This window comes from Emydura macquarii, unplaced genomic scaffold, assembly GCF_026122565.2.
Source record: "Emydura macquarii macquarii isolate MOO-44397 ecotype Brisbane River unplaced genomic scaffold, CSIRO-AGI_Emac_v2 contig_1386, whole genome shotgun sequence".
Taxonomy (NCBI): domain Eukaryota; kingdom Metazoa; phylum Chordata; order Testudines; family Chelidae; genus Emydura; species Emydura macquarii.
Window position 1 is genome coordinate 401,187 of NW_027131523.1, and position 13,457 is coordinate 414,643.

Sequence of the window (13,457 nt, forward strand, 5' to 3'; positions counted from 1 at the left end):
GGGGTTGGACTTGAAACCTCCTGGGGTCCCTCCCCACCCGCAGCGGCTGGGACTGTGTGTGTGAGCAGAGCCTCTGGTCTGTCCCGGCTACAGCCTGCGGGGGTGTGTGTGTGTGTGTGTGTGTGTGTGTGTGTGTGTGTGTGTAGACAGACAGACAAATAGATAGGGAGGGAGTTATGGTCTAGAGAGCTGGCTACATAAATAGCTAAAAGGGGTGTGGGTGTGGGTGGGGTTAGATGGAGGACGTGGGGGGGTTGATGAGGCTGTGCAGAGAGATGGGGGTACCAGGGGTGTGGGATAGAGGGGGGTATGTGTGGATAGGTGTGGGGTTAGACGGGGGGTACAGGGGTGTGGGGTAGATGGGGGTGTGGGGTTAGAAGGGGGCGTTGAGGGGGTGTGGGGTTAAAAGGGGGGTTTCAGGGGGTGTACATGGGGTAGATGGGGGAGTGTGCGGATAGGTGTGGGGTTAGAAGGGAGGTTAAAGGGGGTGTGGGGTAGATGGGGGGCTGACTGTGGCTGGGGTAGATGGGGGGGCTGACTGTGTCTGGGGGAGCTGGGGGGGGCTGACTGTGGCTGGGGAGGGCTGGGTAGGGCTAGGTCACTTTGGCCACTAGGGGTCAGGGTTCCCCTCGCTGTGGACCATGGGCCGGGGGCTGGGCTGGCCGGGGGCTGCGGGGGGAGTGAGGGGCACCGGCAGAGCTGGGGGGCGGGGGGAGGCTCAGCAATCTAGGCTAGGCTGCGGGTTGCTCTTTCAATGTGTCCCTGTAGCAGTGCATCAGGAGCGGGGCTGCCCCTACGGTGACCCCCCCCCCCCCCCGATGGCGTAGCGCCCCCCCCCCCCACCCCCGCCAGCAGCCCCGGCTCAGTCACATGGGTGGGGCAGCCGCAGAGTCACCGGGCCCACACCAGGCCCACGCTCCAGTCCACAGGGCCCTGGATTGATCGCGGGATAAGATGTCCCAGGGGTCAGCCCAATCCCCCCCCCCCACCCCAGGTCTCGGGGGATGAGATCCTGCCCCCACCCCTTGCCCCCAGCAGCCCCCCCCCCCAGCACCGCCCTGGGCGTGTCTCCATCCGTCTCTGGTGGAGATCCCCCCCGCCCGCACACCCACCCCAGCGTCACCCCCTGGCTCTGACACCAGCTGGGGCCCGTCCGTCCATCTGTCTGTCTGCTGGCCAAGCGTGTGGAGAGGGGGGAGGGCCAGCTGGCTCAGGGGGACAGAGAGGGGCACGGGGCCTTGCCCCTCTCGGGGGCATCGCATTCCCAGCCACGGGGACTGGCTCCGTGGGGTGGGGAATAGGACATGGGAATTTTCCCTTTGCGAGTGCCCCTGTTCATTCCCCAACTCCCCGCTCCAACCCACCACAGCCCAGTCCCCCCCGAATGGGGAGACCCCGCAGGAGCCCTGGCGTATGGTCAGCACCGGGAGCCCATTGGGGCAGCAGGGGGCCATGGCTCAGCTGCAGGGTTACACGGTCAGACCTTTCAACAGGGAGTGATTTTATTGTCCCGTGTAGCAAAACCGTGTTCGCGCAACACGGCGGAGTCACGGCCCTGACGTCCCTTCACCACCACCACGGCGGGAACTGGGGAGAGAACCAGGAGACCCGGCCCCCAACCGTTCTCCCCCAACTCTAACCACGAGACCCCACTCCCCTTCCAGAGCCGGGGAGAGAACCTAGGAGTCCTGACTGCCATCCCCCACTCTAACCACGGGGGCTCCCAGATGCCCACTCCTGGGCCGATCGGCCAAGTCACCGGCTCAGTCCCTTTAGCCGGACGACCCCGGCAGCAGCGGGGAGAGATCAGCGTCGATCCCGATCCACTCGGGCAGGAAGGTGGCCCAGGGCTTGAAGACCTCGAGGAAGGGGGAGTCGGGGAGAGTGTAGTTGGCCAAGTAGATGGTCTCCCCCCCGGCCAGGTAGCCGGCCCAGACGCCGAAGGTCCCGATGGTCATGATCGTGTGGTTGCAATGGGCCAAGAGAGCAAAGTCCTTTCCCGGCGACGACTCTGCCCCATCCTCCGAGAAATACACGTCCCCCCACGAGGCGTCGATGTTCTCCCGGCACCAAGCCATCCCGTTGCTGGTCACCACGAAGACCGGCTCCTGGTACTTGGCCCGGAAGTAGCCCATGGCCTTCTCCAGATAGCCCTTGTCCGCCACCACCCCCTTCCAGGTCTTTGGCATCACCCGGACGTAGTCCCCCCTCCGGACGTGGACGCCCACGTAGGTCACATTCCGGCGCTGCCCACGCAGCCCGGCCAGGTACTGGTTGGCTTCCTCCTTGATGTGGTCGTGGAAGGAGAATTCCCGGAGGATCTCCTGCCGGAGGTGGTGGTAGAAAGTCCAGGAGCAGGGGTAGCCCGTCAGCTGGACGTAGTTCCCCTCGATGTGCCTGTACTCCTCCAACATCCAGTCATAAAGCTCATAGTTCTTCCACGGGATCCTCCAGACCACTTTGCTGGAGACCACGGGCAGGGTGATACGGAAGAGTGGCGCCAGCTGCCGGTGCATCTCCGGCAGGATGTAGGCCTGGTGCCCGTTCATCTTGGCCAGGGCGTAGAGGGTGGCGTATTGGCCCATCTGGTTCCCCAGGCGCCCCATGGAGTTCACGGTCCACATGCCCCGCTCCCTGACAAACATGGGTAGATTCTGCTCTGGGTCGCTGGGAAAGAGATTCCTCCAATCCAGGCTGTAGAACAGGTTGTCCAGGCATAATAAGGTGGAGATGGTCAGGAGAACCAGCAGGCAAAGGGTGATCAAGAGGGCTGGCCGCAATGTGACCCAGGAGTCCAGTAGGAACATGACATCAACAGCGGAGGATAGGCGGGGTCCTGGCCTGGGGGAAGAGGGAGAAAGAACTTCAGATCCTCTTTGCTGGGTCTAATTATGATCTGCACCACAAACCGTGAGCAGCTGGGAGGGTGCTTGGAGCGATGGGAAGGTGTGCTAGATAGACGGGTGGGTGGGAACATGAAGAGGAGGGCTGGACGGAGGGGAAGGGTGAGTGGATGAATGGTGGGTGGACGGAAGATAGGGGTGCAGGGTAGGCTGGATGGATGGACACCCCTGATGAAGCTCTGGAGATTCCCATCATGGTGACCACCAGAGGTGCCCTTGAGAAGGAGACCCGTGGGCATGTCTCCAGACACGACCTCTAGATCTCAACTACCCTATGCTGGGTCCTTCCAGGTACAGCCTCCTTTTACGGCCAAGCTGCTCAGGTTAATCTCTCCAAGATCCATCCTGGCTCCATCTAACAGGACGAAGCCAGCCCCAGGTGTGTGATACACGCAGCTCTGGGGAAGGCAGCAGAAATGACGGCACATTCCTGGAGACCTCTCTCATGTCGGTGGCCATCAGTTCCCCTTCCCCGACCCCCAGTTCTACCCACCCACATCTCCCTCCTGCTAATCAACCCTTCATCTCCACCTATTAGCTGCCCCCACGCAGAGTTCCCGCTGGCTGGCACCACCTTGGTCCTCCAGGAATGTGGAGAGAGGCTAAGTGTCCATCTTTGGAAACACAAGAAAACAAGAATTTATCCAACCCAAACGTCTGAAAGCCAGGACATGCTGAGATAAGGCAAGGGCCATCCTGGCAAGGAAACCTTAACTGTGACTGTGGCTGGTAGCAGCACTGGGAACTGCTCTGGGAGGTGTGGCTAGCTAGATGGATGGATGGATGGATGGAAGGGTAGATAAAGGGATGTGTCTAGGAACGGGGGGATGGGTAGATAGAGGGTTGAGTACGGGGAAAGATGGACGGACACGTGGACGGGTAGAGAGCTGGAGATTTGGATATGGGGCAGGAAGGATGGACAGAGAGAAGATAAAGAGGTGTGTATGAAGATGGGAGGGTGGGTGAATGTGTGGGTAGAGAGATAGATAGAAGGCTGGTTATGGGGCAGAATGGGTAGGAGTGCAGATGGGTGGATGGAAGGGTTGGCGAGTGTGTGAGAAGACGGGTGGGTAGACAGAGGGGAAGGATGAGTGGGTGGGTAGCTCAATAAAGGGTTGAGTATGGGGGTGGGTGGGTGGGTGGGTGGACAGTGGGTCGGGTATGGGGAAGGATGAATGGATGGGTAGATAGAGGGTGTGCAGGGGAACAAGTGGGTAGAACGATGGAGGGTTGGGTCTGGGAAAGGCTGGGTGGATGGGTGGAGAGCTGGATAAAGAGGTGGGCAGCCAGATGGACGGTCGATTGGGGGCACGTCGGATGAAATAATAATAATAACAATCATACAATCATAGAATCATGGAGTTGGAAGGGACCTCAGGACGTGTCTAGTCCAACCCCCTGCTCAGAGCAGGACTAACCTCAGCTAAATCATCCCAGCCAGGGCTTTGTCAAGCCGCAGCTTAAAAACCTCCAAAGATGGAGATTCCCCCACCTCCCTAGGTAACCCATTCCAGTGCTTCACCACCCGCCTAGGGAAAAACTTTTTCCTAATGTCCAACCTAGACCTGCCCCACTGCAACTTGAGACCGTTGCTCCTTGTTCTGTCGTCTGCCACCACCGAGAACAGCCTAGCCCCATCCTCCCTGGAACCCCCTTTCAGGTAGTTAAAGGCTGCTATCAAATCCCGCCTCATTCTTCCCTTCTGTAGACTGAACAAGCCCAGTTCCCTCAGCCTCTCCTCATAAGTCCTGTGCTCCAGCCCCCTCATCATTTTGTTGCCCTCCGCTGGACTCTCTCCAACTTCTCCACATCCTTTTTGTAGTGGGGGGCCCAAAACTGGACACAATACTCCAAATGCAGCCTCACCAATGCCGAATAGAGGGGAATGATCACTTCCCGTGATCTGCTGGCAATGCCCCTCCTAATGCAGCCCAATATGCCATTAGCCTTCTTGACACCCAGGACACACTGCTGACTCAGATCCAGCTTTTTATCCACCGTTACCCCCAGGTCCCTTTCTGCAGAGCTGCTGCCCAGCTCGTCGGTCCCCAGTCTGTAGCTGTGCATGGGATTCTTCTGTCCTAAGTGCAGGACTCTGCACTTGTCCTTGTTGAACCTCATTAGATTTCTTTTGGCCCAATCCTCCAGTTTGTTTAGGTCACTCTGTATCCTATCCCTACCTTCCAGGGTATCTACCACTCCCCACAGCTTAGTGTCGTCCGCAAACTTGCTGAGGGTGCAATCTACCCCATCCTCCAGATCATTAATAATGATGTTGAACAAAACCGGCCCCAGCACCAACCCCTGGGGCACTCCGCTTGTGACCGGCTGCCAGCTAGACATGGAATTTCACTACTCGAAATTCAGGTTTGGTTAAGTTTGGTTTTACTTTCTAGCCCGTGGGAGGAGGCAGAAGCAAGGCCCAGTGAGCCGAAGCCGTGAGACTAGCAGGAAGGATGCACGGGTCCAAAGGTAACGAGTCGAGGAAAGATCTGCAATAACAAGACAAAGGGAAATGGTCTCAAAAGACAGAAGCCCGACCCTTCCCCTGTCCTGGTGATCAAGGACTGGGGGGCGGGAGGGGGGGATAGGAAAAGGCCTCGGGGGAAGGAACATGACCAGGATAAACTGCTTCAAACTGGGGGCTTGCTACAGGAGAGGGGTCGAGAGAGAGCCAGGAATCTGCCCGTCAGATCCTACCTGGTCACGCTGGAGCGCACCCGAACGAGACGACCATCCCCGGGGCTGTCCGGTGGGTGGTGCACTGATCACACACTGATAAGGCAGAGGGTCTCAAACCGGGAGTCGTGACCCTTCCAGGGGTTGCAAGGTTATTATGGGGGGGGGGGAGGTTGCGAGCTGTCAGGCCCTGTGCACGCTGGGAAGGATAGCATAGCACAGGGGAGGAGTCATCACTTTTGTGGGGGGGATCATCACAGCCTGAAATATTTTCAAAGGGGGTCCCAGCATCAAAGGTCTGAGAAGCCCTGTTATAAATCGTTTGCTCCTAGGACGGGGAGCAGCGACTGCTTCTTTTGGGGCTGCTAGACACGTCCGGAGCGATGCAGAACGCCCCATTTGGCCTTTGGATTTAACAAAGGAATGGACGGTTCAGTCGGCGATTGGTGATTTGCCAGATTAACATTCAGCCTTTCAAATACGGTGAAGAATTCCAGCAGGGAAGGATGGGTCGGTGGGTAGACGTGTGGATAGACAGAGGGCTGGGGATGGATGGGTGGAATGAGTAGAGGATGGGTTGGCTATGGGGCCAGATGGACAAAGGGGCAGACGAAGGGTTGGCTATGGGGCCAGATGGACAAAGGGGCAGACGAAGGGCTGGCTATGGGGACAGATGGACAAAGGGGCAGAGGAAGGGTTGGCTATGGGGATGGCTGGCTGGACAGCTGGATGGAGGGTTAAATAGAAGGTTGAGGATGGATAGAGAGGTAGATGGACGGCTGGGGATGGATGGATGGACAGAAGGTTGAGCATGGGAACGGAAGACGTCACGCTGACTGGATCGGGGGGCCCTTGAGGTGTATCCAGGAGCTCTGATTACTCCCTTCTACACCAGTCCGGCGTTGGGGGTGTCACGCTGGCTGGATTGGGTGGGGGGGGGGTGTTTATTATATCGTTGGAAGTCAGTGTGTCAGAATGACAACACTCCGCGTGGGACACGCCGTGTGCGGTGCCGTTAGAACGCGCTGGGTAGGACGAGGGTGTTTGTGGTCACGTGTTGTGTGTGTGTGGAAGTGATGGCTGCTATATCAGTATTTCACATCGTGTGGCTGGGTCACACCTCAGCCAGGACGGCTGCAGAACAAAAGCCGGCTGAATGGCCCATTGAGACATTACCAGGTGCCGGGGCCCAGGGGGAGATGCCAGGGAGACACCTGATGAGTCCCCAGGACTTGCCCATGTGACCCTGGACTCCATTTTGGTTCCCGTGAAATCCCACAAGCAGCATGGCAGGGGCCAGAGGACATAAAAAGGCAGAGGCCTGGGATCCATCTTGTCTTCAATCTCGTTCAGCTTCAGCCACCAGCCGACCTCTGGCTCCAGCCATCTGCAACTGCAGCTGTGAAACAAAGGACCGAGACCCAGCCAGGTGGCGGCTGTGCACCAGAGGGACGGTACAAGCCTGCAAAACCCACAATTCTCCTAGAAATCTGATGTATCTGGACTTTCAAATCATTTGTCTGTGTCTGATTGATTTAATCCTTTAACCTTTCTCTTATGGTTTGTTCCTTTCTTTTTGCAATAAACCTTTAGTTTCAGTGACTAAAGGACTGGCTGGCAGCGGGGTGTTTTGGGTAAGATCCAGACTGATATTGCTCTGGTGCTGTGACTGACCCTTTGGGATCAGGAGAAACCTTTTTAGTAAAGAGCAGAGAGTTTAAATGACTGGTCTCTTTACTGGACCCAGTGGCTGATTTGGGAGCCAGGAACTGGAATACAGGAAAGGGGCTGTGGGCATTTGTGGACTGGCTTCTTGGTAACCGGTTTGGGGGAAATCGGAAGCAGTTTGTGGCTGGTTGGGAAGCCTGACTTCAGTGTCACCCACGAGCACTGGGAGAACCTGCTCTCCGTTTGCAGCCTGCCCTGACCTTGGCATTCTCAGGTGGCTGCCCTGGGCCCGGACGGGTCACAGATGAATAGCTGGGTAAAAAGATAGGGGGCTGGGTATGGGGGTGGACGGGTGGGTGGGTGGATGGAAGGGTGGAGGAGAAGACGGAATGGAGGGGTGGGTAGATAGAAGATTGGGGATGGACAGATGGATGGACGGAGGAGTAGATAGAGGTCTGAGGAGAGGGAAGGATGGGTGGGTGAGGGGGTGGTTGGGGGGCTGGGAGTGGGGCCGGCCGGCCAGAGGGGTCGGCATCTTTGGTCAGAGAGGGGCCAGGACAGTTTCTAGGCAGGAAATCTCCCCCTTTCTTACCTTGGCGAGGTGGGATTCGGGGCTGGGCGCTGGGGGGCGGCTGCTCCCACCTGCTCTCATCTGATTTCCCCGGCACGGCTCCGGCTTCCTCTGACGCTGCCTGGTCGACTGATTGTTTTCTTTTCACTTTTATCAGTGTTTAAACATTAATCCAGCCAGTTCTCCGAGGCCTGACTCACCCTGCCCTGCCCGCCTTCCCTCGGCTCACGGCCCTGGGGCATGCCGCGGCTCTGGGCAAACCATTGGAGCATCCCGCAGCAGGGAGGGTGGGGAATTCAGCGGGGGGGAAGGAGCATGAAATAGGGGAGCCAGAACTCCTGGGTTCTAGCCTGGTTCTAGGAGGGGAGTGGGGTCCAGGGGTTAGAGCAGGGGGGAGGGGCTGGGAGCCAGGACTCCTGGGTTCTATCTGGCTCTGGGAGGGGGTCCAGTGGGGAATGGGTTTCCAGAGATTCAGAAGAGAGAGGCAGGAGTTTGGGTGGGTCCCTCACCCCCTCTCTCTTCTGACTCTCTGGAAACCCGTTCCCCACAAGCTCCCAAAGATTGAGCCCCCCCCCCTCCCCACACACACACACACACCCTCCCCGGGCTGACAGGTGAGTGGATAAGTCTCACGGTCACGGTGTGAAGAGACAAGCCGGCAGTTTCACCAACACCTGTCTCACCACGCCCGGCAGCTCGGCCCTTTCAAACCCCCTGAGGGCCTGCCACCAACCCAACAGGAAACAAGTCAGGTACCTTGAAATCTGCCCCGCACGCCCGACCCACGGCCCCCTCCTACCACAGTCCCGGCTTCCCTTCCAGCTCTGCCCGTGCCCCTGAATTCAGATTGTCAGCATAGAAAAGAGGGGTTTTTGGTGGCGGGGGGGAGCCCAGGGCTGGGTGAGCAGGAAGGAAGGAGGGTGACAGGCAGAGCCGCCCGCCCCAGGCAGCTGGCAGATTTCATCTTTGAATGCTGACAAAGAGGAAAAGGAAATACGTGGGCGCCGGAGCGGTGGCGGTTCTCGGGGGACCCAGCTCCCCGGGCGAAGCCTTTGGGGTGCTTAGCAGTGGCCACCCAAACCCTCTCCCCAGGGCTCGGCCAGCCCTCGCTGTCGCTCTGCCCTGCGGGTTACCCCTTGGGGCAGCCCTGTCCCCCCCCAGTCGCTTGGAAACAACCCCCCTCCCCCCGCCACCCAGATGCTGGCTACTCCCAGGAGGACCCGGATGAGCGGGACGCGCCGGGGTGCAAAATCCAGCCCAGGGCCTTCACTCGGCATCACCCCGTGGCACCAGGGCGCCTCCGGGGCCGGGCGCCGTCTGGGGAAACTGAGGCACGCTGCGGCTTCGCAAAACCAGTCAATCCCCACTTTGTGACCAGGCTACAGCTCACCTCCTGTCTAAGGACATGTCTCCCGCCCAACGTCCGCCACAGCATTCGCAATCGAGGATGGCTGAGGTCCTGTTTTCCCGAATGCCACCCTGCTGCCCTAGTCACAGGACGGAGGGGACGGGGTGGTTGTGTCTTCTTTGCCTCTTAAATACACCCTCAAATTGCGTTGCCCTGAGCAAAGCCAAATTACCCCCCTGGTGGCTTGTTTCTCCTGCCTGCTTCTGCCCTGTTGCCTTCCCGGCTCTTTGTTAACATCTGACTTTGCCTGTGAACGAGCGTCCGCACAGCCGGAAGGGACACGGGCTCCTCCCGGGATTCCTAGAGCAGGAGAAATCTTACCCAGCCTTGCCTTAAAAAATCCCAGTGACCGTGAACTCACCGCTGCCCGTGGGAAGTCGGTCCAATGGTTAATAATTACTCTCGGCGGCTCAAAACATCCATCTGATTTTCATCTTCCAACACTTCATTTACCTCCCGGCAGGTGGGCAAACACACCTGGCCGACCGGAAACCTGGTTTTTAACCTCAGCTGGCAGCGAAGACCTCGACAGAGACGCTCCGGACAGACTGAGGGAGCCCTGCCTGGCGCATCTGCGTGTGTTGGCCCAATCTTGTTTTCGAGAAATACATGAAAGAACAGAGCAACAAACACCCCTCCCTTCCTCCCAAAAGACTCTTCAGCCTGACACCCTGTAACTTTAATCAAGAGCTAAAACCTCAAGTAACTTTTATTGTTTTACCCTTTGAAATGTTCTCTGACTTTCTCTAAGTCTATTTCTTTTCAAACCACCTTATCTGTTAATTTTTACTCACTTTCAATATATTTGTAAGTATGTAAAGCCACACTGGGCAATGTAAGATCTCTGCTTTCAGTTGTAAAAGACGCTGTCAGAAATGAAATAAGGTTTCGCTTTAAAAATAATCTGTAAGTTCTTCAGCCAGGAGTTGGCCCTGAGTGATTGGCGTGTGAATGGCTGAGCAGCTGAGCTGGGTGCAGACAGGGAGAGTGATTGAACAGTTGGTCTGAGTGAGGGATGTCCAGATAGATAAAGAAAACACCAGCCTCACCTGAAACGTCTGAGGGAAGAAGAAAGGAGCGAAAATAATCACTTTTACCCTTCAAATGGCCGAAGAAGAACTGGAAGGGCGCGCGAGAATCTTGTAACGCGGATTCAGCTTAGCACGACAAGGCAAGACCCTCAAATCTATAACAGGCGTCATAAGAACTAACAGACTCTTATGGGCCAACCCCGTACGGACCTATGTATTCTGCTTACTGAACCATACCCCCAATGCCCCCACTGTACACTGAAATGCTCCCTCATGCCCATATGTCTCTCTCTGTAACCCTTAAGCCCAACATCACCACGCCCCATCCGGGATATTGCAGCCCACCCCACCCCATCACTGCCCTCCCCAGGCCCCCACTCCCACCCCCACGCATGGACTCACTCGCCGCGGAAGAAGACGGGACTGACCTGCCAGTCGACCATAAGGAACACTGGACTAATGAGAGTCATTTCACCCCACATGGACCTATATATTCTCTTTCCTGCTGGATCCTGCCCCCAATGACTTTACTATGCATTGCATTGAAATGTGCCCTCATGCCCACATATGTATCTCCTATCGCCTCTCCCCCGACCTCCACTCACACCCCCACACTGGGACTCACTCGCCCTCCCTAGCAAACGCCTCCCAGGGACCCCCCCTCGCGGTGGCATGCCACTGTACCCCCAGACCTCCACCCCCACACATGGACCACTTGCCTTCCCTGACAAGTATCCCCCAGGGACCCTCCCTCCTCAACCTCCCAGGGACCCCCTCCACCATGGATAGCGTCCCCCAACCCACATATCCCCCCGTACGCCACTGTACTCCCCAGACCTCCACCCCCACGCATGGACTCACTCGCCTTCCCTGGCAATGCCCCCCAGAGACGCTCCCTCCACGCTGGATAGTGTTCCCCCCCACACCCTCCTGCAACCCTCAAGCCGCACACCCCCAGCCCCTCCCACGGGCCACAGCTCATCCTCGATCAGCCCCCATTCCCCCCCCCCCCCACTGCATGTCATCCCCGGATGCTGTATTACTGTGCTTTTTGAACCTTGAATATTGCTTTATTGTTTTGTGCTTAAACATTTCCTAATAAAACGTGTTATTCTATGTCTGACCACAAGGTGCTCCTTGGAAGTCAACTTCTGCTAAATAAGCTAACCACATAAAACAGTTGCAGGTCAGCTTCTGCTATGGGGAACTGACGTCAGCTTATTGGGATGGTCCTTAGCCAGTTACCAATAGACTAATAGGAAATAAGCCTTAAGGCCCAATCCCTAGGTGGATTGAGAGATACGTCATTTATTGCCGGGTAAAGCTCATTGTAGGGCTTAGAGAAAAAGGGGTGTATCAGGCCCCCCGGGCACCGCCCTGTTGAGACTCTCCCTGGATCCGTTGAGGTGCTAGCGGATGCCTCGGGTGGGCCGGTTTCCTGGTTGTAGCTCACTTCATAGAGTATGGGTCTCCTCGCCCTCGTGCTGGTAAGCGCCCGGATCCCTGAATTGTACTCCTAACAGCTTGGCAGCAGCCCGAAATCCGTCACTTACCGTGCAGCGTGAATAAACTGCTGTCCGGGCACTTCCTGTCCGCCTGTCTCTTCACCACTAAGATCTAAAAATAAGAACCCTCCGCCTCGGCGGAAGACAGGAACTTTGAGAGAACTGAGAACTTTGGAGCCAGCCCATTTCAAAGGGCAAAATCTGATCAGGCGTGCAAGAATGTGGGTGATTAAAGATCACACCAAGAATGCAGTTGCAGCATGACAGAGCAAAACCCATAGACTTAGAACCATAGAATCATGGAGTTGGAAGGGACCTCGGCAGGTGTCTAGTCCAACCCCCTGCTCAGAGCAGGACTAACCTCAGCGAAATCATCCCAGCCAGGGCTTTGTCAAGCCGTAGCTTAAAAACCTCCAAAGATGGAGATTCCACCACCTCCCTAGGTAACCCATTCCAGTGCTTCACCACCCGCCTAGGGAAAAACGTTTTCCTAATGTCCAACCTAGACCTGCCCCACTGCAACTTGAGACCGTTGCTCCTTGTTCTGTCATCTGCCACCACCGAGAACAGCCTAGCCCCATCCTCCCTGGAGCCCCCTTTCAGGTAGTTAAAGGCTGCTATCAAATCCCCCCTCACTCTTCTTCTGCAGACTAAACAAGCCCAGTTCCTTCAGCCTCTCCTCATAAGTCCTGTGCTCCAGCCTCCTCATCATTTTTGTTGCCCTCCGCTGCACTCTCTCCAACTTGTCCACATCCTTTTTGTAGTGGGGGGCCCAAAACTGGACACAATATTCTAAATGCGGCCTCACCAATGCCGAATAGAGGGGAATGATCACTTCCCGTGACCTGCTGGCAATGCCCCTCCTAATGCAGCCCAATATGCCATTAGCCTTCTTGACACCCAGGGCACACTGCTGACTCAGATCCAGCTTTTTATCCACTGTTACCCCCAGGTCCTTTTCTGCAGAGCTGCTGCCCAGCTCGTCGGTCCCCAGTCTGTAGCTGTGCATGGGATTCTTCCGTCCTAAGTGCAGGACTCTGCACTTGTCCTTGTTGAACCTCATCAGATTTCTTTTGGCTCAATTCTCCAGTTTGTTTAGGTCACTCTGTATCCTATCCCTACCTTCCAGGGTATCTACCACTCCCCCCAGCTTAGTGTCATCCGCAAACTTGCTGAGGGTGCAATCTACCCCATCCTCCAGATCATTAATAAAGATGTTGAACAAAACCGGCCCCAGGACCGACCCCTGGGGCACTCCGCTTGTGACCGGTTGCCAGCTAGACATGGAGCCATTGATCACTACTCGTTGAGCCCGATGCTCTAGCCAGTTCTCTATCCATTTTATAGTCCACTCATCCAACCCGTACTTCTTTAACTTGCTGATAAGAATACTGTGAGAGACTGGATCAAAAGCTTTGCTAAAGTCAAGGTATATCACGTCCACTGCCTTCCCTACGTCCACAGAGCCAGTCACCTCATCATAGAAAGGAATCAGGTTGGTCAGGCATGACTTGCCCTTGGTGAATCCATGTTGACTGTTCCTGATCACCTTCCTCTCTTCCAAGTGCCTTAAAATGGATTCCTTGAGGACCTGCTCCATGATTTTTCCAGGGATTGACTTACATGGGGTCCTTACATGGGGACAAGAAGATGAAGGCTGGAGGTTCGGGTCTACAACATCATCACACCAGC

General features: G+C 56.5%; 1 protein-coding gene across 8 annotated transcripts; it reads right to left on the minus strand.

Moving 5' to 3' along the window:
• Positions 1-1,488: 1,488 nt before the first annotated feature.
• On the minus strand, positions 1,489-10,232 carry LOC137155730 (galactoside alpha-(1,2)-fucosyltransferase 2-like). Of its 8 annotated transcripts, none has more exons than XM_067552090.1 (4): positions 9,212-10,232; positions 7,843-7,968; positions 5,293-6,981; positions 1,489-2,841 (listed from the first exon to the last, which is right to left on the minus strand). In XM_067552090.1, exons 3-4 carry the CDS (start codon positions 5,517-5,519, stop codon positions 1,773-1,775), a joined length of 1,296 nt encoding a protein of 431 aa, XP_067408191.1. In that variant the 5' UTR covers positions 5,520-6,981; positions 7,843-7,968; positions 9,212-10,232; the 3' UTR covers positions 1,489-1,772. The 8 variants fall into 8 exon arrangements, with proteins under 8 accessions (XP_067408191.1, XP_067408196.1, XP_067408193.1 ...); XM_067552095.1 differs by lacking the exon at positions 9,212-10,232 and having other exon boundaries at positions 5,293-5,395; positions 5,604-6,981; positions 7,843-8,172; XM_067552092.1 differs by lacking the exon at positions 9,212-10,232 and having other exon boundaries at positions 5,206-5,395; positions 5,604-6,981; positions 7,843-8,172.
• Positions 10,233-13,457: the final 3,225 nt, after the last annotated feature.

Excerpts from the sequence above, each read along its gene's own strand:
- LOC137155730 (XM_067552090.1), bottom strand. The coding sequence starts at position 5,519 with ATGTTCCTTCCCCCGAGGCCTTTTCCTATCCCCCCCTCCCGCCCCCCA. Across the intron at positions 2,842-5,292 it reads CTCCTCCCACGGGCTAGAAA|GCCAGGACCCCGCCTATCCT; the intron begins GTAAAACCAAAC and ends CTCTTCCCCCAG.